Source organism: Coenobita brevimanus, chromosome 115, assembly GCF_032717465.1.
Source record: "Coenobita brevimanus isolate Jiangsu-jjx chromosome 115, ASM3271746v2, whole genome shotgun sequence".
Classification (NCBI taxonomy): Eukaryota; Metazoa; Arthropoda; class Malacostraca; order Decapoda; family Coenobitidae; genus Coenobita; species Coenobita brevimanus.
In genome coordinates, this window is record NC_137068.1 from 5,700,691 (window position 1) to 5,722,052 (window position 21,362).

The following is a 21,362-nucleotide window of genomic DNA, read 5'->3' on the forward strand; positions in this document are numbered from 1 at the left end:
TCTCATCATCATGACCTTTTTTTCCCATCTAGTGCCTCAACATATACGGGGTATTCATTCCATCATCAAGAAGAGCATAAGACAGTATGGATCAGTTGGGTCATGGATTGTGTGGGTAAAGTTGAAAGTTAGAATACAAATGTGGGCAATTGTGTGTGTGTATGCACCAACGCAAGATCGTGCTAGAAGAGTGAGAGAAGAGTTCTGGACTAATGTAGAAGTGTGCATGGAAAAGTTTGGAAGGAATGAGAGAGTGTTTTTGATCGGTGATATGAAAGGTAAAGTTGGGAATGTGAAGGTGGATGGAATAGTTGGTGAGTGGGTGTGCCTGCTGTAATAGATGAGAATGGGAGTGCGTTAGTGGACATTTGTGCTGGGAGGGGGTTGGTGATAGCCAATACCCTCTTCAGGCATAAAATGATCCACAGGTATACATGGCAAGTGATGAGAAGGGTGGGTGGTGAACTGAATGAAAGGAAGGCAATGATTGATTATGTGTGTGTGGATGAAAGGATGCGAATATGTGTAATGGATGCAAGAGCTTATAAAGGTTGGGGGAGTGGACTTTCTGACCACTACTTGGTGGTGGCCAGAATTAGGATTCAAGTAAGATGGAGGAATAGAAGAAGGGAAAGATGAGAGGAAGGAGTAGTTGCAAGGAGAGTGGAAAGGTTACAAGAGGATGAGAAAAAGCCAGAGTATAAGAGAGAAGTGGAGGAACGATTGGGCAAATATGAATTGGAGCAGATGGGAGAAGTGGAAAGTGTGTGTAGGATATTTACAGAAGAAATATGTGCAGCATGTGATGTGGTGTGTGGAAGGAAGAGAAGACGGAGGGGGATGCAAGGAACAGCGTGGTGGACTGAAGAGGTGAGACAGGCTGTGGCACAAAAGAAGAAAGCATACAATGAATGGATGAGAAATAGGGGCGTGGAAGAAGTTGAGAGGCAGAAGAGAGAGTTATATGTAGAAAGAAAGAGAGAGGTGAAAAGATTAGTAAGAGAGAGTAAGAAGAGAGTGGATGAGGAATTTGGAAGGAATTTGAGTGTAAAGTGGAGGGACTGTAAGAAAATGTTCTGGAAAGAGGTGAAAAGAGTAAGACAGGGTGGAAGTGAAGTTAGCAGGGGAGTGAAAGATAAAAATGGTAGATTACTAGTGGAGAAGGGAGAAAAAGTGAGCAGATGGAGAGAACACTTTAAGAAATTGTTGAACATAGAGGATGGAAGTAATGCGAGTATAAGTGGCTGGGGAATGGCTGGGAGAAGGAGGGAGGTGAGAAGACAGAAAGAAATCAGTAGGATAGAAGTTGTGGAAGCAATGAAGAAAGTTAAATCAGGGAAAGCCCCAGGAAATGATGGAGTGTGTGGTGAAATGCTGAAGCATGGGGGAGAGATAGTAGCAGAATGGATGTGGAAGATGTGCAGATTGGCCTGGGAGGAAGGTAGAGTCCCGGAGGATTGGGAAGTCAGGTATAATTATTCCCTTGAACAAAGGAAAAGGGGAAAAAGAAGTGTGTGGTAATCACAAGGGCATTTGTCTTCTTAGTATAACAGGAAAAGTGTATGGTAGGATACTTATTGACAGAGTTAGAGAAAGAACAAAGGAATTAGTTGGAGAAGAACAGGGAGGTTTTAGGAAGGGAAGAGGTTGTGTAGATCAGATATTCATTCTTAGATCTTTAGTGGAAAAGTTTCTACAGAAGGGAAAGAAGTTGTATGCAGCTTTCGTGGATTTGGAGAAAGCATATAACAGGGTGGATAGACAAGGATTGTGGAAAGTGTTAAGAATATATGGACTAGATGGGAAGTTGCTGAATGCTGTGAAGAGTATGTACGATGGTGCGAAGGCTGCAGTGCGTGTGGATGGTGAACTAAGTGAATTTTTCTCTTTGAAAGTTGGGTTGAAACAGGGATGTGTCATGTCTCCATGGTTGTTCAATCTGTACATGGATGGGGTAATAAAGGAGGTACAGGGTAGGGTAGTGGATGTTGGAGTGGCCCTGGTGAGAGAGGATAGTGTTTGGAAACTCCTCGTACTGCTGTTTGCAAATGATACTGTGTTGTTGAGTGAAGACGAAGGGGAGCTGCAAGGCTTGGTGGTTGAGTTTGAGAGAGTGTGTGTGAAACAGAATCTAAAGATGAATGTAGGGAAGAGTAAAGTGATGGTCATTGAGGGAGGTGAATGTACAGCGAGGTTGGATGGTGAGGAATTGGAAAATGTGAGTACGTTTAAGTACTTGGGTAGTGTGATGAGTAAGGATGGAGGTTTGGAGGGTGAAGTGCTTGAAATGGTGCAGCAGGGAAGAAAGGTTGCTGGTTCTTTGAAAGCAGTGATAAGAAACAGGGAAGTGAGCATGGAAGTGAAAAAGTTACTACATGACAGTATTGTGATACCAACTCTAACGTATGGAAGTGAAGCTTGGACGTTGTTGGAAGGACACAAGTCAAGAGTGAGAGCAGTGGAAATGAGTTATTTAAGAGGAGCCTGTGGAGTCACATGGAGAGACAGGCTGACGAATGAGGATAAAAGGAGCGTTGTGGTGTGGATGTGGATGTGATAGGAAGCGTTATGAGGAACACACTGAGGTGGTTTGGCCATATGGAGAGGATGGAGGGTGAAAGACTGACGAAGAGAGTGTATGTGAGTGAGGTGGAGGGAGGAAGAGGGAGGGGGAGGCCGAGGATGAGATGGAGGGATGGGGTGGAGAGGTATATGAGGGGGATGTGAGTTGGGAGCAGGGCAGTGAAATGGCGGGGGAAAGGGCGACTTGGAGGCGATTTGTTTGTGGTCACCCCAAACGGGATTGAGGCGTATGGCAACAGATAGATAGATCATCATCCTGACCTTCCTACCCACCCCCTACCCAGTGCTCCTACATATTTCTTTCTTTATTATTATTATTATTATTATTATTATTATTACTATTATTATTATTATTATTATCATCATCATCATCATCATCATCATCACCACCACCACCACCTCCACCCCCACCCAGAGCTCCTACATACAAGTCATTAAATAATAATCATCATCATCAGCATCATCAACCTGACCTTTTTTCCCACCTAAGGATAACATAAGGTAGAATCTATACACAAGGAGAGAGAAAGTCAAAACTGGGAAGTGAAATGGGCCACACACTCATTCACAACCCGTTCAAGTCCCTGGAATCCTGACTACCTCAAAGTCTATCCATCTGCATATATTTTGAGGGAATTTTTTTCCTTGCTGAACCATAAGTACAGTAATTATAGAGGATGGCTGTAAATAGCAGTCTACTGGACCCTCATCTGGTGATATATGTTATGGGGATTGCTCAGTCTGTTGGTGTGGGTGTGGGTGTGGCAGTAGGGGGTAGGAAACAGATGATGTAGGGTAGACACTGGTAACACTGATTAAGCTGTCTTTGCAACACACAAGAAGCCTCCCAGCAGAGTGGAAGAGTACTAAATAAGGGGCACTCTCTATTTATACCGTCTATCTATCTACCTATCTACTAATTGCCTCCATGTCGCCTTGTCCCCAGCCATGTCACTACCCTGCTCCCAGCTCACCCCATCCCTCTCTCTCATATACCTCTCCACTCCAGCCCTCCATCTCATTCTTGGCCTCCCCCTCCCTCTCCCCCCCTCCATCTCACTTGAATACACTATCCTCGTTAGTCTCTCATTCTCCATCCTCTCCAAATGGCCAAACCACCTCAATGTATTTCTCCAAACACTTCCTATCACATCCACATCCACACCACAATGATTCCTCACTTCCTCATTTGTCAGTCTCTCTCTCTCCATGTCACTCCACATGCTGCTCTCAAATAACGCATATCCACAGCTCACACTATGACTTGTGACAATAATGATGATAAATATAATCTGTGGCCTATTTTATTTTCCAACTACAATACGGAACACCATACCCCATTACACATACAGTAGTGCTGCATATAACAGAAACTCTATTGCTTTTACTCTAACTTGGCCTAAATTTACCATCACCCCATCTTGAATGCTGAGTGGTAGCAAGAGCACTAGAAAATTACATTAGTCAAGAGGAAGTGCTATGGAAAACCGTAGAGCCATAGCACTATTATTCAACAACTAAGCTACATCAAATAGGATGAAAAAGGAAGAAAATCTGGGCCAAAAATTGAGAACAGTCCTATCTTCATCTCGTCTTGAAGGGTAAAGGACATTTCTTCATCATTTTCATCATCATCATCACCATCACAACCTTCACCACCACCACCACAACCACCATCGTCATCATCACCACCACCACCACCACCACCATGATCATGTCCACCACCACAATCATGTCCATCACCACAACCACCACCACAACCACCACCACCGCCATTATCATCCAGACCTTTCCATAAATAGGATTGGATCGGTGGTTGAAAAAAAGAAGTCTCAGGACACTTAATAACTAAAAAAGACTAGCTAATAAGTACATCAGTCTGGCCTTACCTTGTTATCCAGCGGCAAGGAGGTAACGAAAGAGACCTTGAAGTTGGTGACAAACAAGGTGCCGGAAATTCCCGTACGGTTGGTCTTGAGAGGCGCAAACTTCAGTACGTTGTTGGCCTCGGCGATCACTATCTCACCTGAAAGATCAACAAGCGGTTATACTCCCTTCACTTCAACTTGGCTTAAAACTACCTAGTCTCCAACCTAAATATTACAAATGAAAGTTGGGCAAATTGGATGAGGTGGAGGGTTGGATGTGAGAGGCATATGAGGGAGGGGGGTGTGGGATGGTGGGAGGGCAGTCAAATGGTGGGTGACACAACAGCTTAGAGGTGTTTTGTCTGCGGCCACCCTCTGCGGGATTAGTGCGTCAGGCTATAGATAGAAATTGGCTGGGCATTTTTTTTTTTTTTTTTTTTTTTTTTTTTTTTAATGGATGAACAGAGGCAGGAAAAACAGAGTAAAGAAAAAAAAAATATTCCTTTATGTAGGATATTGGTACGTTAACCCTTCACGCTGATCACAATTTTTATATTTTATTTTCATGGCTACCTGTCTATTTTATGCAGATCAAGAAAGGCTTTGAAATTGGAGGGGTAAATGTAGCCTTCCTTTACCCTTTCACTACAATCTGCCTCTGGTGGAGTGAAGAACCTGGCAGCAGCAACACCAAGAGAAAACATCATGGCACTGAAGAGTTAATACAGAACGACAATGAACAGGATAATATTACAAGTTATCTGAATACCTTTTGAGTGTGAATATCTTATGTATGCTAGATTCTGTTTACTCTCATTTGTTTAAACTTTTCAGGTTGTGGATATATTTTGTTAGTTCAATAAAGCCCTGAAGAGGTATCAAGTGTCACTCTACCACAATATCGCACTGAAGAGTTAGTAAAGAATGACAAGTTCACCTACCCACACTATGACATTGTATCATTCCACCCTTCCTTGCTTCACTATCACCACAACTCACAAACAATTCACTATGCCCTCACTGTACTGCATCATCCCTCACTCCACCATACTTACCACATGCATCACACTATCACCACTAATATAACTCACAAACAATTCACTATACCTTCACTTTACTGCATCATCCCTCACCATACCACACTCACCACATGCATTACACTATCACCAAAAATATCATCCCTCACCATACCACACTCACCACATGCATTACACTATCACCAAAAATATCATCCCTCACCATACCACACTCACCACATGCATTACACTATCACCAAAAATATAACTCACAAACAATTCACTATACCCTCACTTTACTGCATCATCCCTCACCATACCACACTTACCACATGCATCACACTATCACCACTAATATAACTCACAAACAATTCACTATACCCTCACTGTACTGCATCATCCCTCACCATACCACACTCACCACATGCATCACACTGTCACACCATAAAATACAACCCTCAAACAATCCACTATAACTCTTATGTACTGCATCACTCCTCGCAACACCACACTTATTCACCACATGCATCACATTATCACAAAATACAACACACAAACAATCCCTTATACTCTCACTGTAATACATCACCCCTCACCATACCACACTTACCACATGCATCACACTATCACCACACATGTAACCCCCAAACAATCCACTATGTCCTCACTGTAAAGCACCCTACCACACCACACTTATTCACCACATGCACCACACTATCACAACACAAAATACAACTCTCAAACAATCCATTATGTCCTCACTGTAATGCTCCCCCACACACCATAACACATTAAAGCTGGTATTCTTCTCAGTTACGGAAGCTCCCTAACACATTTTCCTAAGCAATTTATTTTGTTTAATACATGTTACTGTCCTCTTCTGTGTTCCATAAATCCTTCCAGCATCACCATACTCTGCATAAATAATGAGCAAATGGATATTAACCGGCCATATCCAAAAATAAATCATCAATGAAGAGGTGTTAGGGAGCTTCCTTAACCAGTGAGAATATAAACCTTTTTCACCTCAAGCACCACACTACCACAACACAGCCAATCTTTCAAAATAACCTTAACAAGAGATCACTGGGAGCACCCAATTAAAGTGGCCAGTTTCCTGCAGTCCACCAGGCTCATGTCCAGGTCATTCTAGGGCAACAGCAACAACAACAACAACAACAACTAAATCATCAACATTACTAGGCATTAAAATTTTAGTTATGTCATGTATTACGATAACTTAATAACCTCCTTGACTTAAACTCCAATTTCTCAACAATTCACTTTTCCAGCATTTACACCCTCAAACAACAATTTGCATAATATTATAATGTGCAATAATACATCATGATAATATCTGAAGTACAATTACACTTCATTACATAATACTGGCCTGTGCTATCATACACAGTTTGATTTTCCTGACTCTTTCTGTGATCATATAGCTAACAGTATGCATGAGTAAGGCTATGATGAAGTATTTGTCACATACACAAAGTAACGCTACAGCAGTACAGTACATTACAATACCAGATCTCATGTCTCACTGTACAAACTATCTCAAAACTAGGCATTCTAGTCACACACTGAGACTCCATACAAGAGTACTACAGCCAACATGTACAGTACTTTACAATCACATTTAAACAGTATAAATAATTACTTACTGAAAAATACCACTGCATACATGAACAATACTGCACACTATCATTCTAGAAACAGCATAAAGTCAAATAAAGGCAGTATATATTGAACTACTTACAGGCTCTGCTCATGGTTACACAGAGGCTTGGTAGGAGGTGTGAATTAGGCAGCAGTGTGACCCATTGTGGTGGGGATAGAGTAGTGGCATTGTCTCACCCACACAATGCCCTGCCAACACATCTATGGTGGGCACCTAACTGGCAACCTCACTATAGTGTGTTTGTTTCACCTGACAGCAAGATTCCTAACCCATTTTAGTTCAGTTGATGGCCAGGTGTAAACAGACTGGAAGGTTGATTTGACTAGTAACCAAGGAGAACCAAAGAGACACATTTAACATCACTATGTATTTGTTTCACCTGACAAGATTCCTAACCCTTTTTAGTTCAGTTGATGGCCAGGTGTAGTCAGACTGGAGGGTTGATTTGACTAGTAACCAAGGAGACTCATTTATCATTATCATACTGTATTTGTTTCACCTGACAGATTCCTAACCCATTTTAGTTCAGATGATGGCCAGGTGAAGTCAAACTGGAGGGTTGATTTGACTAGTAACCAAGGAGACTCATTTAACCTCACAATAGTTCATTTGTTTCACCTGACAGGATTCCTAACCCAATTTAGCTCAGATGATGGTCAGGTGTATGACTGGAGGGTTGATCTGACTAGTAACCAAGGAGACTCATTCCCCTCTTAAATAATGTTCACCCAATTTCATGCAACCACAACTTAATATTCAAGTTCTGAGTGGCCCCATTCCATCAGATGAAAACAGGCCAATTATAACTACTTCAATATAGTCACCATTATTTTTTACTTATTTTCACTGATAACTGACAAATTTTATCCAACTCAGGAGGAGCTATAGCTGTGAAAAGGTTCGTAATGAATTTGCCTAACTCCCACAGCTTGTAAAGTCCAATGAAATCACCTACACAAAGACAAGAAAAAAAATATAATAATAATAATAATAATAATACAGTTATAATAATAATAATAATAATAATAATACAGTAAGACCTCACTATAACAGACTAATTGGGTCCCAAGCCACTCCAAAAAATGCGAAATTCTGTTAAAAGTGACATCCGGACTTCCCCCTGCTAACTCGGACTTTTTCCGACATATCAAACATTAGTCCAGATAGCATGAATGGTTTTTAAACTGTTTTGACTATCACTGCAGTACTGTTCTGTGTTATAACTTCACTATGATAATCAAATAGTATAATATATATAATAATACTATACTGTACCTGACAAGCAAGTCTTGTATTTGCCTTATTGTGATGAACATAGCTAAAGTGGACAGGCAGTCTGGACTGCTTCTGGTTTTATCGGACTTTTTCTGATATATAGGAATTTAGTCCAGTACCTCCTCGATTCCCATAAAAGCAACTTCCAGTCTACTGAAGTCCGTTATATCAAGGTTTTACTGAAATAATAATAATAATGTGCTGCCTACTTCCTTAGCTTTTATCATTCTTTTTCTGTGCCTGCCCTCCTCTCTTCCTATTTCTCCTATCTTTCCTGTCACTTCTTATTCCTTTTCTTTCCTTTACAGGTGGCTTTACATTGAGTGACAAGCCAAATGGTTTCCTGTAAGCCAAGAAACCATTTACAACGCTGGGTGGTAACCATATAACCAAACCATACGTGCTCCCTATGTGTCAACAAGTGGGTTGGTGGAGGGTTGGTGCCTCTCCCTGTAAAACAACTAACTCAGTGTCAAATGGCCACCCTTTGCGGGATTGTGGTGTCTGGCAATAGATAGATAGATAGATAATAATAATAATAATAAAACTATCCTCTGGTTTCATTAATTTCTTCTTGCTACCTCCAGACCATTATTTCATTTAGGGAGGATCTAGCACCAGAGCAGCTACTGAATCGCACATCTAACTAAACTGTGAATTTTCTCCCATAAACCTAATAAAATTATCTGAAGACGGCACGAATGAACCTAAAAGACTTACTCTCTATGGCTTCCTTCAAACACAAAACCCACAGCTAAAACATTACATAAAGGGCAGTGTGTATATGTTTCTACTTCAATTTTAATAAACAGAAATTTCTGTCACACCTCACTGGCAATACAATATCCTTCTGAACTACAGCATATGGCTGCCCTCCTTAAACCCACAGATAAAACAACATTATGTAAAGGGAAGTATGTTATTTTTTTTACTTCAATTTTAGTAACACAAATTTCTATCTCTGTCACATAAGACCTGATACACAGTCACTGAGTGTGACCTCAGGGATAAGGGACTGAATAGGGAAGCTGCCAGAGATCGAGCAGCATGGACAGCCACCATTAAGTGACCAAGGCTGGTGCATGGAAGCATGTTGGAGCCTTTAAAAACTAAACAAAACTTCACACATCACTGGCATTACAATAACCTTCGTAACTCTATGGCTTCCACCTTACACACCCCTACAGCTAAACCAACATTATGGATGGTATTCTCATACGGTACAGAAACTTATTAACACCTCTTCCTTGCTGGTTTATTTCTGCTTCTGCTCCGTTACTATATTCTGGTACAGTATATTATTCATGCAATCTATGTGGACATTAAAATGGTATAAGATGCAAGAAAGATGACATTAATGGTTAGTTTGATAAATCATTAAGGAGGAGTTGCTATGGAGCCTCTTTGGTTGATAAGAATATGGGTCCATGAGAAGAGATACTGTATATGCTTTATAGATAGAGAGACAGGCTGACGAATGAGGATATAAAGGAGCGTTGTGGTGTTGATGTGGATGTGATAGGAAGCGTTATGAGGAACACACTGAGGTGGTTTGGCCATGTGGAGAGGATGGAGGGTGAAAGACTGACGAAGAGAGTGTATGTGAGTGAGGTGGAGGGGGAAAGAGGGAGGGGGAGGCCGAGGATGAGATGGAGAGATGGGGTGGAGAGGTATATGAGAGAGGGGGGTGTGAGTTGGGAGCAGGGGAGTGAAATGGCGGGGGACAGGGCGACTTGGAGGCGATTTGTTTGTGGCCACCCCAAACGGGATTGAGGCGTCTGGCAATAGATAGATAGATCTTTTAGCTGCAGAAACTTTTACCACACTTCATTAAGAATTCATCACCTATTGTTCCATTTCGTTCCATATAAAAAGACTTCAACAATTTTGCATCTATTGGCTTTGGTCACCTAATGGCAACTCTCCACACTGCTTGATCTCTACCAGCCTCTCTTTTTCGTTCTGTTTAGAGACTCCAATGTTTTTTCACCCATCAGCTTTGGTCACCTAATGGCTGCTCCCCTTACTGCTTGATCTCTAGCAGCCTCTCTGTTCCTTCCACATTTAACTATCTTACATAACTTTCATCCTACACAAGCACTTCCAAACCAACAACTTTTATGTAATGAGAATTACATACTTAATGCAATTTAGTAACACAAACGTCTCCCTTTGTCACCCCTCACTGATAATTCATTAACTAACCTACACAACTATGGCTTCACCCTTACACAAACCTACAGCTAAACCAACAGTATTATGTAAAAAAATAAAAAAATAAGTATTTTTTGATAACTATGGTATATTTCTGTGACAAACTTACATTCTTTGTCTCAGCTTCTTTCTTTATATGGTTGAGAACAGTCTTATCTTTACCTGGTTATGAATGGCAAATGATATTTCGTCATCATCATCATCATCAACAACACCACTACTAATACCACCACCACCACCACCACCACCATCCAGACCTCTTTTCCCACATTTGGATGGGGGGGGGGATGGACAAAGAGGTCAAAGTACATTAAATTATTTCTCACATTACATCAATTAATATCATGCATTGTTTTATACGGAGTAAACATGAGAACCATACAAATAAATAAATACATACATACATAAACAGGTGAATAAATAAATAAATAAATAAATAATACTGTAGGTGTATAAAAAAAATACACTCATTATGTCCCTCATTGCTAATCTGCCAACAGCACAGTAATCAGATAGTGAAGCCACACAAGTGCAAACAGATATGATTACCAGTACTGAAGAGATAATGTACAGAAACAAAGCTCTAACAGCACCATTTATCAGGTTAGGTTTATCAGTGCATGTTTAAAAAATAATTAACAACTGTCTGAAAAATAATGAAAATAATAAGAGACTATATATATTCCATCTAATCCTGTGAACTGGGAACAGGGAGGTGAAATGGCAGGGGACAGGATGACATGGAGGCAATTTGTTTGTGGCCATCCCTTATGGGATTAAGGCGTCTGGCAATAGGTAGACTTAATATATTATACCGTTATAGATAGCCATGGACCAAATAATACAACAAACAGCTGGATACCTTGCAACTTTACTCAGATTACTTACATTTCAATTAGAGTACAGTATATTGGCTTCAGGATATTAATAACATCTTAAAATAACTTTTACACAACCACAAACATTACAAATACAACATAAATTTGCCATTAATGTGTATATCAAACGTCCTTAAATACACTCTTGGACCATATATTTTCAGGATATCATCATTATCACTCTGGCCTTTTCTATTACAGTACAAAAGAGGGAGAATTATAATCATCATCACTATCATCACCATCACCTTCATCACTATCATCATCACCACTATCATCACCATCACCACCATCACCACCACCACCACCACCACTATCTCCATCACTATCATCATCTCTATCACTATCATCAGTAGCAGCAGCAACATTTAACTTCTGCCGAGATAGGTTCTCTTTAAGGTCATTCACCTCCCCCTGACTGTTTTATAACCAAAGTAAAGTGTACCTCATATAAGGCTTGCAGTTTGGCCCGTCCAGACCTTCATTGTGCCTTATATGGCGAATGCACCTTGACAGGTGGTAATTTCTCGCCAAAGGAAGGGGTGTGGTACAACCCAGAAACAAGGAAGGAGAAAATTTAAGACTGGAAGAACTCTCATTATCGTCATCAGCGAGAGACTGATGAGGAGAGTGTATGTGAGTGAGGTGGAGGGGGAGGCCAAGGATGATATGGAAGGATGGAGTGGAGAGGTATATGAGAAAGGGTAGTGTTGGCTGGGAGCAGGGCAGTGAAATAGTGAGGGACAGGGCAACATGGAGGAGATTTGTTTGTGGCCACCCCATACGGAATTAAGGCGTCTGGCAATAGATAGATTATCATCATCATCATCAAAAATCATCCTGAACTTTTTCCCACCTAAAGATGGGGTAAGGCAGGCTTCACAAATAAAAAATAAAAATCTGTAAAAACGGGAGAACTATTAAGTACATTCCAAGTAAAATGGGAAACATGATCATTCACACACCATTCAAGCCCTTAGAATCCTGGCTCCACCTCACGAGTATCCTCATTCATTTTTTTTTCCCTTTAATCAATGCACTTCACATATGAGTTATCTCAGAGGAACAGGTAGACTTGCATGGAGAAACAGATACACATATGACGATGTAAAGGAGTGCTGTGGCGTTGATGTTGATGTGATTGTGTTAAGAGAAATACTCTGAGATGGTTTGGCCATGTGGAGAGGATGGAGAATATAACAGTAGAGTGTATGTGAATAAGGCAGAGCGGCAGAGGAGGAAGGGGAGACTAAGGATGAGATAGAGGGACAGAGTAGAGACATACAGAGTACAAGAGAGGGGTGTGTGAGCTGGAGGAAGGGCAACCAAACTTTAGACGACAGGGCAACATGGAGGCGATTTGCTTGTGGCCAACCCTTATGGGGTTAAGGCATCTGACTTCAGACTGATAGATCGACAGATTTACAGACAGACAGTACAGTACACTGGGTTCACATTCAGATAAGCTAACATTTATAACAATAATAACAACAATCATACAACTTAAATAACTTTCCTGCAGTCACAACAATGATAACAAAAACTATACAATTTTTATTTTCCTGCAGTCTACCAGTTTCACATTCAGATAAGCCAACAGCCACAACAATAACAACAAACATTTTTAACTCTGGGAAAACTTCATGCTAAGAAGATAAAGGACACACTCTCCATTAAACTCCTCCACTATGACAGCTGACCATAGACGTAAATAATCAAGGGGTAACGCCAGTGGTCTAGCTACACAGAGACCTCCACCCACATCACTGGATTTTATTTTTTTATTGAGATAGATTGGACCTGAGAAGAAGATGGAGGATGACAACTGAGTGCAGAAAGTGGGAAGCATTAATGTTGGAGGTGGGGTTGTGAGAGACAGACCAAAGAAGACTAGGGACAAGGTCATAGTGTGTGACCTCAGGGATAAGTGACTGAACAGGGTGGCTGCCAGAGATCGAGCAGTGTGGAGAGCCGCTACTAGGGGACTAAAGCCGAAACAAGCAAGCATGTTGGAGCCTTTATAAACAATAAGATACAATATGATACATGTACAGTGTATAGCAGTAGACACCCAAAGACGAAGGCTTGGCTCCACCTTAGCACTCCATTTGGCAAGATCTGGCTGCACCACTAGATAAAAGAAAAAAAAAATGTTCTTACTCTAACTTGGCCCATGTTTTTGTCCTTTTGCAGCCTACTTAACACAGCTCAATGACAAAAAATAAACTAGAACTGCTCTGCATCCTTTCCACAGCAGCCGTGGCTCAGTGGGTTAGAGCGCTCCGCTCTGACCGAAGGGTCAGAGGATCAAATCCACCCAAGGGTCATTGGTAGACATCAGGAAGGGCATCCGGTCATAAAATGCTAAACGCTCCAATCCAAAAGTCCTCTACCCAGAGGCAACGCCTTAGCCCTTCGGGGATACCTGGCATAAAACCAAATTATTATTTTTTTTTTTTCTTGTTGACTAGCACTGAAGGTGGGGAGATGGCAATTTTAGGCCAAGTTAGAATAAAATGGATATAATGAAGGAAACTGTTGCCTTATAAACTACTCTAATATTCACTTGTTCCATTACATAATTACTGTATTAACTAATTACAGAATACATACAAAGACTTCTAGTACAGCAAAGAATGGAATTAAAACGATGCCTATAAATTTGATGAAATATTAAGCTGTGGAACAAAATTAATGGTCCTGTTTTTAGTCCAATCATTATGAAATCTTCACAGAACATTCTGGGAAGTGTACTGGGATTTTTATCTAATCACTGGGTCTTAAGAATCCCTCAACACCAGGTTCTTTTATCATAATGAAGTGAATCAATATTAACATTCAAACTTGGCTATGCAGCACAGATATACACTATCCATCAGTTATCTCTTTATACCTTAACCTGGCCCAGATTTTCATGTTTTTGCAGTTTATTTCACGCAAGTCAGTGGTGGAAAAGACAATACTGTGGCTCAACTTCCTTTCCAAAGCACTTCTTTGTGATCACCACAATATTTTAGTGTCTATCTACTTTTACACCTCATAATACTTTAGTATGGTAGGTGGAGATACTCATCATCCATTCACTTGATGTAGTGCTGCTCTCGGGTGCTTGCCCTTTCCTCTTTTCCTTCCTTCTTTCCTACCTTCCTCTTCTGTCTTTCTTTCCTTCTTTCTTTCATCTTCCTTCAGTCTGCAGATGACTCTACACTGAGTGACAAGTCAAATGGTTTCCCGTACATCGGGAAACCACATACTATGCTGGGTGGTAACCATAGATTCATAGTATGGCGCATGGTGGTTTAGTGGGTAATTAAGGCACTCCAGTTGGACTGAGCCAGTACAGGTTTATATCCAAGGGGTGGTTGGGGTTTATTGCTCACGTAATGCCACTCAGGGATGAATGAAGCTGGTCACTCATCTTAAATGTCGAGACCCACTTGCCTAGCCCCAGGTTCCTATGCTCCTCATGGGGCAACAATGGATCAGGTGATGAAAGAATGAATGAATGAAAAATAATATTTTAGTGCTAACCTATTTTTACAACTTATAATAGTTAATCTATTTTTAAACTCACTTTCCTTCATTCTTTCCTCTTCCTTCTGCCTGTCGGTGACTCTACACTGAGTGACAAGCCAAATGGTTTCCTGTACACCAGGAAACCATTCACTATGCTGGGTGGTAACCATATAACCAAATTTTGGCACCTGGTGGTTTAGTGGGTAATTATTGCGCTCCAATCGGATTGTGCCGGTGAAGGTTTATATCCAAAGGGTGGTTGGGGTTGATTGCTCATGCAATGCCACTCAGGGATGAGTGAAGCTGGTCACTCTCATCTTAAATGTCGGGACCAACTGCCTAGCCCCGGGCTCCTACGCTCCTCATGGGGCAACATAGCATACACGATGGAGCGATGTAATATCAGGCCAGGTTAGAGTAAAATCAGAGTAGTGAATACATCTTACAACATATCAGTGAAATCCTCAGCTGAAATATGGACAACAACTTCCTTTATGGGCCCTAACTCAGCTGGTATCACATAGGTATCAACCGAGACAGCCTTTTTAATAAAGTGACCATATACCATACCTAGATACCACAGAAACGACAAGAAACAAATGCCACTCAAGATCATTCCAAAATTCGAGCGACAATTCTGGTCGGTAACTTCCTTAGAATCTTTAGCACATCCCCCTTCTTGCTGGGTGCAGAGGTAGTTCGTACTCCCTGCCACTGGTTCTGTCATGTCGATGCTGCCCCTTACCTGCCTACATGGTTCGGCTTTTGAGGTGGGGATGTATGGTTCTTCCAGTAAACTTGAGCCCCGACGCAATTTAGACTGGGCAGCCAGGGGAATAGACAAATCCGAGGCCTCCCTTTTGTTCAACTGAGCCTGTAAATTTGCCGATGATACATTCTGCTGGGAAGCTGAGACGTCTTGGGATGAACGACGCAGTTTAGATGGGGTGGTGAAAGGAGTGACTAAGTCAGGGGTTACAATTTTCTTCATCTGTAAGTTTGAGGAAGACAGATTCTGGCCTGAGGAAACTGTTGAGATATCTTGGGAGGAGTGACGTCTGGCCAGAGAGGGAGTCAGTGTGCTACTTGAGTGCATCAGGCTGGATATCTCCTGTGACGACTGGCGCCTTGCAAGATAGGGGGATGGGGAGGACATCCTACGTCCTTTATGATCTTTATACACCCCTAAAAAGCCTCTGCTATCACTATGGGTCTTCTTAGGTGAGTATTCTAACAAGGATTTGCTGTCACCAAAACCCTTCACAGGGGAGTAAAGGCATGATGAGTATGAAATTGAAGAGGTGTCACTACCATCATGTACATTTACCTCCCTATCACTAAGCTGGGAGAGACTGGGGGAATAAGTAACGAATAGACTAGGGCTCATCTTCGGTCTGTTTTCATTTGCATCACTGAAGGACAACTCTGAGGGGGGGCATGTGACTATAGATTGCATAGAACTGGATAGGCTAATACCATCCAGATTATCTCCATCGCCTATTCGATGAAGTTCCGCCACATTAAGGAGCAACTCGCGCTGAACGGAGCTCCGACGTCTATTCCTGGACCCTCTCCTGGACCTAATCTTGGTACCCTTGTCATTTACTGGTTCCTTTAGACTCATAGTGGGCAATGAGATCTTCCCTGGCTTGTCTTCCCTAGAGGCTTGAACTGCACCCTTGTCATTTACAGATTCATCCGTCCTTTGAATTTCTAAGCTCGCAGTGGGCAGTGAGTTCCTTCCCTGCCTCTCTTGCCCGTACGGTTCTGGAGTGCAAGAGGGGGACAGGGAGCTACTTCTACTTTGCCTCAAAGCATCCTTCTTACCGGATCGTACAGTTTTCTTGGAGTCAGTGGCAATCTTCCCACCATATTCTGATGCTTTCAAAGAGTCTGTGGCACTATTAGCACTACATTCTTTTGTTTTGGTGGAATTATCTGCATCATTAGCACTATATTCTGTTGTTTGGGTGGAATTATTTGCACCATTAGCACTATGGCCCATTGTTTTGGTGGAATTATTTGCACCATTAACACCATATTTTGTTGTTTTGGTGGGATTACTTGGACTTGATCTACCACATCCTTCAACCAGCACCTCATTAATACACTCAACACTTGCCACTTCGGGACTGTCTAAGAGTTTCACATTGGTGACGTCCACAGATGACATTTTTCCGGTTTAACAATGGAGACTACCTGACTACAGAAGACAACTGGTGGTGTGGCTGGTAGAGCTCTTAGGTCACAATGTGGAGTGGGTTTGACTCTAAGAGGTGACTGGAGGTTTTTCCTATCATATAAAACACAATCAGGGGTGTAGAGCAGTCTCCAACCCTTAAATATTCAGGATTACGGTACCTTATCCTCAGTCCTCTATACTCCTAAGGGGACAATGTGGGTATGGCTGTTAATGGTTAACTTGGCCATATCAACAGTCCTCAGGTCAATTGTACGACTGACTTTTCCTCTCTTTCAGATCAGCTTTAGAGATTAACTTTGTGGAGGACATATATATTTTTTCCTTTTCAGTCTTTCCTATGAAACTTCCTTAGCAGTACAGGTGTATTTCTATGCTGTGTGGTGGTCCTTCTTACTATTTCCTGTTGGTTTTGGCTGGAAAGTTTGGTGGGCGAGGGGGAGGGGGAGGAGCCTTCTCACTTTGCTATCCTAATCTTCAGCTATTAGAATTTGATATCATTGCCATTCTTTTTTGCAACGAACAGTCCTGAAAGGAACATCAGGTCTGCTGTTGTTTGCTTTCCTTTGTAGGTGTGAAGGCAATTTCGTCCGTTTGGTAAGACATGTTTTTGGCTTATTTCAACTGAGTCATACGAGCCTAAATGAGTCCAGTTCTTCCTATACCCTCACAGCTCCTTCACCACTGGATAGCCTGAAAGCGCTTGTATTCAATAACAACAAAAACTACAAACATTACAGCCGTAGCAAACATAGCAGACATAGTGTAGATACAAAACATCCTTGTAACCTTCCTGCTGTAGCCATGTTAACCAGTCCTTCACTATGTATTATGCAACAAGAGAACAGTATTTTGTATCAGTGTATGGGGAGGATGGAGAGGCTAACAAGGTAAGTGTATGTGGGGGAGGCAGAGACTGAAGATAAGATGGAGGGATAGGGTGAAGTATATGAAAGAGGGGGATTGGCATTGGAGAGAGGGCAAACAGATGGCAGAGGTCAGAGTAACATGGAGGCAATTTGTTTGTGGCCACCTCTTACAGGATTGATACCTGGCAACATAGACAGACAGATAGGCAGGCAGACAGACAGTGTTCCCTTTTCAGAGATTTTATATAGCTCAGTTTCAGATGCCACAAACTTCAGCTAAGTTTCCAATTCCATATGCTTCAGTTTTATAGGTAACAGTTTCAAATTTCATACAGTTTAGTTATACAAGTCCTAATTTTACACTCCTTCCCATTCACTTATACAGTTCTGTTTCACATTACACATTTCAGATTTATAATTATACTAGTTTAAATTCCATAAAGTTTAGTCTACAGTTTCACAAAGACTAGTTCCACGTTTCAATACAGATAATCTTTAGTTTCAGATACAACAGATCAGTTTTATTTTTACACTTTACAGGTTGTACTCTTAAATTCCACAAAGTTTAGTTTTCAATTCCATAACGTTTTGTTTCAGTTTCAATACAGATCATCTATAGTTTCAGTCATAATACTGATCAGAGTAATTTTTACACTACAGGTCATACTCTTAGACTCCATAAAGATCAGTTTTCAATCCCATAATGTTTAGTTTCATGTTTCAATACAGATCCCTTTTGCAGTAGTTTCAGATTAAACCTATATCAGTTTCATATTTACACTTCACCTTAGCTTAACGAATATCAGTTTCAGATCCTATAACTTCAGCTCACATTTCAGATTAAAGCCGTTTCAAATTTTACATTCTCTTTAGCTCTCTCAATACCAGGTTTCAGCCTCTATAACTTCAGCTCATGTTTCAAACTCTCTTCAGTTCAGTTGTTTGGGCATCAGATTTCACAATGCTTCTCAGGGGTTTATGACTGGTTCCTTTGCTTTGAGAGTATGGGCTATCCTCTGGCCCTTATGCTCCTGATGGGAAAACAGGATAGGATTAACAGATGGATGGATGGATGGACAGTTGGATGGATGAATGATTGGAAGGCTGGATGGACGGACAGATGGATGGATGGACAGATGGATGGATGGATGGTTCTGACAGATGGACAGATGGATGGTTCGTAGTTTCATATTCCACACACACAAATTCTATGGGCATGTTTTTTTTTTTTTTCATTTTTTATTACTCATTTACTTATCTGTTTATTATCATATTCCACACACTGAACTTTTATGGTCACAGTTTTTTATTCTATACAGTATTCTTAAATTTGCTGGATTCTTATTTCATTTTTTCCTTCTGATTTATACACTTTAATTCTATCACCTTCATTTTTCCTCAATTCCATACATTTGAAATTTTGTCCTTTTTTCTCATATCCATTCACTAAGATTCAACAGCCATCTTTCCTTCAGATTCCATATGCTTAAAATTCAAGTCCATAATTATTTTTTTTTCATACACTTATATTACTCTATATGACCATTATTTTTTTTTTCTTCCCATATTCCACAGACTAATGTTCTCTATGTGCCAGTTTCAGTCAGCTAAATATAACATACCGGTTTACAATGAACTGGTATGCAATGAATAGCTTATACGATGAATAAAAAGTTAGTTTCTTCTTTCGATGACACCATTTTCACTTAGACGATCATCATGACCCTGCATGGTCTCACTGGTCAATATACGATCACTGCTTTCTCTTATACAATCACCAACACACAAGGTTACAGCCACTGGTTTGTTCTAAGATGGCCTGTAACCTTGGTCACCATCAGGTGTGTTAGTGTTGGTGATGGAACAATAGTGTGGTGTTGGAGTTCAAGCAGCAAGTGAAGTGCAGTGAAGTGAAATAATTGCCAATTTAGGTGAGCTACAAACCTGTTTCCAGACTCTGTTGGGTGCGTGACCCTTGGCCAAAAAAGTATCTCCACTCAACCCATATTATAACTGACAATATATGGTATGATTTTTGTTATGTGATGGATCTTTTTATAATCATGCAACATCATAAAACAGGGTCATGCTAGAAAATGTACAGAATACAGTGAACCCTCACTTTACCATAACCCATAAGACCAGATATCGGATATAATGAACACTCTGAGAGCCCCAGGCAAACCACCAGATATACCAAATACAGTACCATCCAGTAAATGCGAAAATCCACATGAGGCTATTGGACAAGTATTTGCCCACTGGACACACTTCTACATTTAATGTATGCTAACCATTACATGGGGCATATGGGGCAGGCCCACTAGATCAAACCGGATCACTTTCCATGCTCGGGGTCACTCAGAACGCAGTTACCAACACTGGCAGCGGTGCGAAAAGAAAGCTAGTACAATTGCATTTTGACTATTAATTGTAGTTGCTGGAAAATAAGTTTTCTATGTAACCGAATTTCTGACTTAACATGGACAGTATTTGGTTTCCTTTGGTAACACACAGTATCAATTATAGTGACGAATTAGTTATTCCTCATTAAATTACAGCGCAGGTGAAACTATGAGACACTGTCTTTCCTCCTTGCTCGTTTTTAATTCCTGCACTGATCACACTGGTGGACAGTGTTTGTTTCCCCTTGTTCTTCGTTTCATTCTTGCTCTGTCAGTCATTGTTTAATTGTGTTAGACTCATTGTTTCCCACTTCTTGTTCAATTCTCATGATGGTCAGACCGGTGGATGCACATTGTCCTTGCTTTATTTTAAAGCTGGTCAGACTGGTGGACTCATAGTGTTCCCCTTTTGTCCTTGTTTATTTCTTGTACTGTTCAGACTTGTGAACATACGGCAGACCCTCTCTATACTACATCAATTGGGGGCAAGCCCAATCTGATAAAGCCAATAATCCGATAAGTACACTGGTCCCTGAAAGAGGGATTTCAAGCATACAGCTAATGAAAAATGATTAAAATTGTATATTCTAGGACTAAAAATGAAAACTAGAGTATACCCATCTTACACTAACATGACTCATAATTTCACACCCTTGTCATAGCAATCCTTCATGACTAGTCCAAAGGTGTGGAAAAAAAAAAAAAAAGCCTCCTACATTGGTAACTGCATTCTGAGTCACCCTATGTGTGGAAAGTGATCCAGTTTGATTCATTAGGCCTGCATCATACATCCTGTGTGATGGATAGCATGCGTAAAAAGCAAAACAGTGTTCCGTGGGCCCATAGTTGTCCGC

General features: G+C 41.0%; 1 protein-coding gene across 1 annotated transcript in view; it reads right to left on the bottom strand.

The window, feature by feature from the left end:
- LOC145418625 (uncharacterized) overlaps positions 1–17,207 on the bottom strand; it is a 54,210-nt gene extending 37,003 nt beyond the window's left edge. Inside the window, 2 exon segments of the mRNA XM_080286990.1 lie at positions 4,473–4,609; positions 15,788–17,207. Of these exon segments, the coding sequence (XP_080143116.1) occupies positions 4,473–4,609; positions 15,788–17,207 (1,557 nt within the window).
- Positions 17,208–21,362: the final 4,155 nt, after the last annotated feature.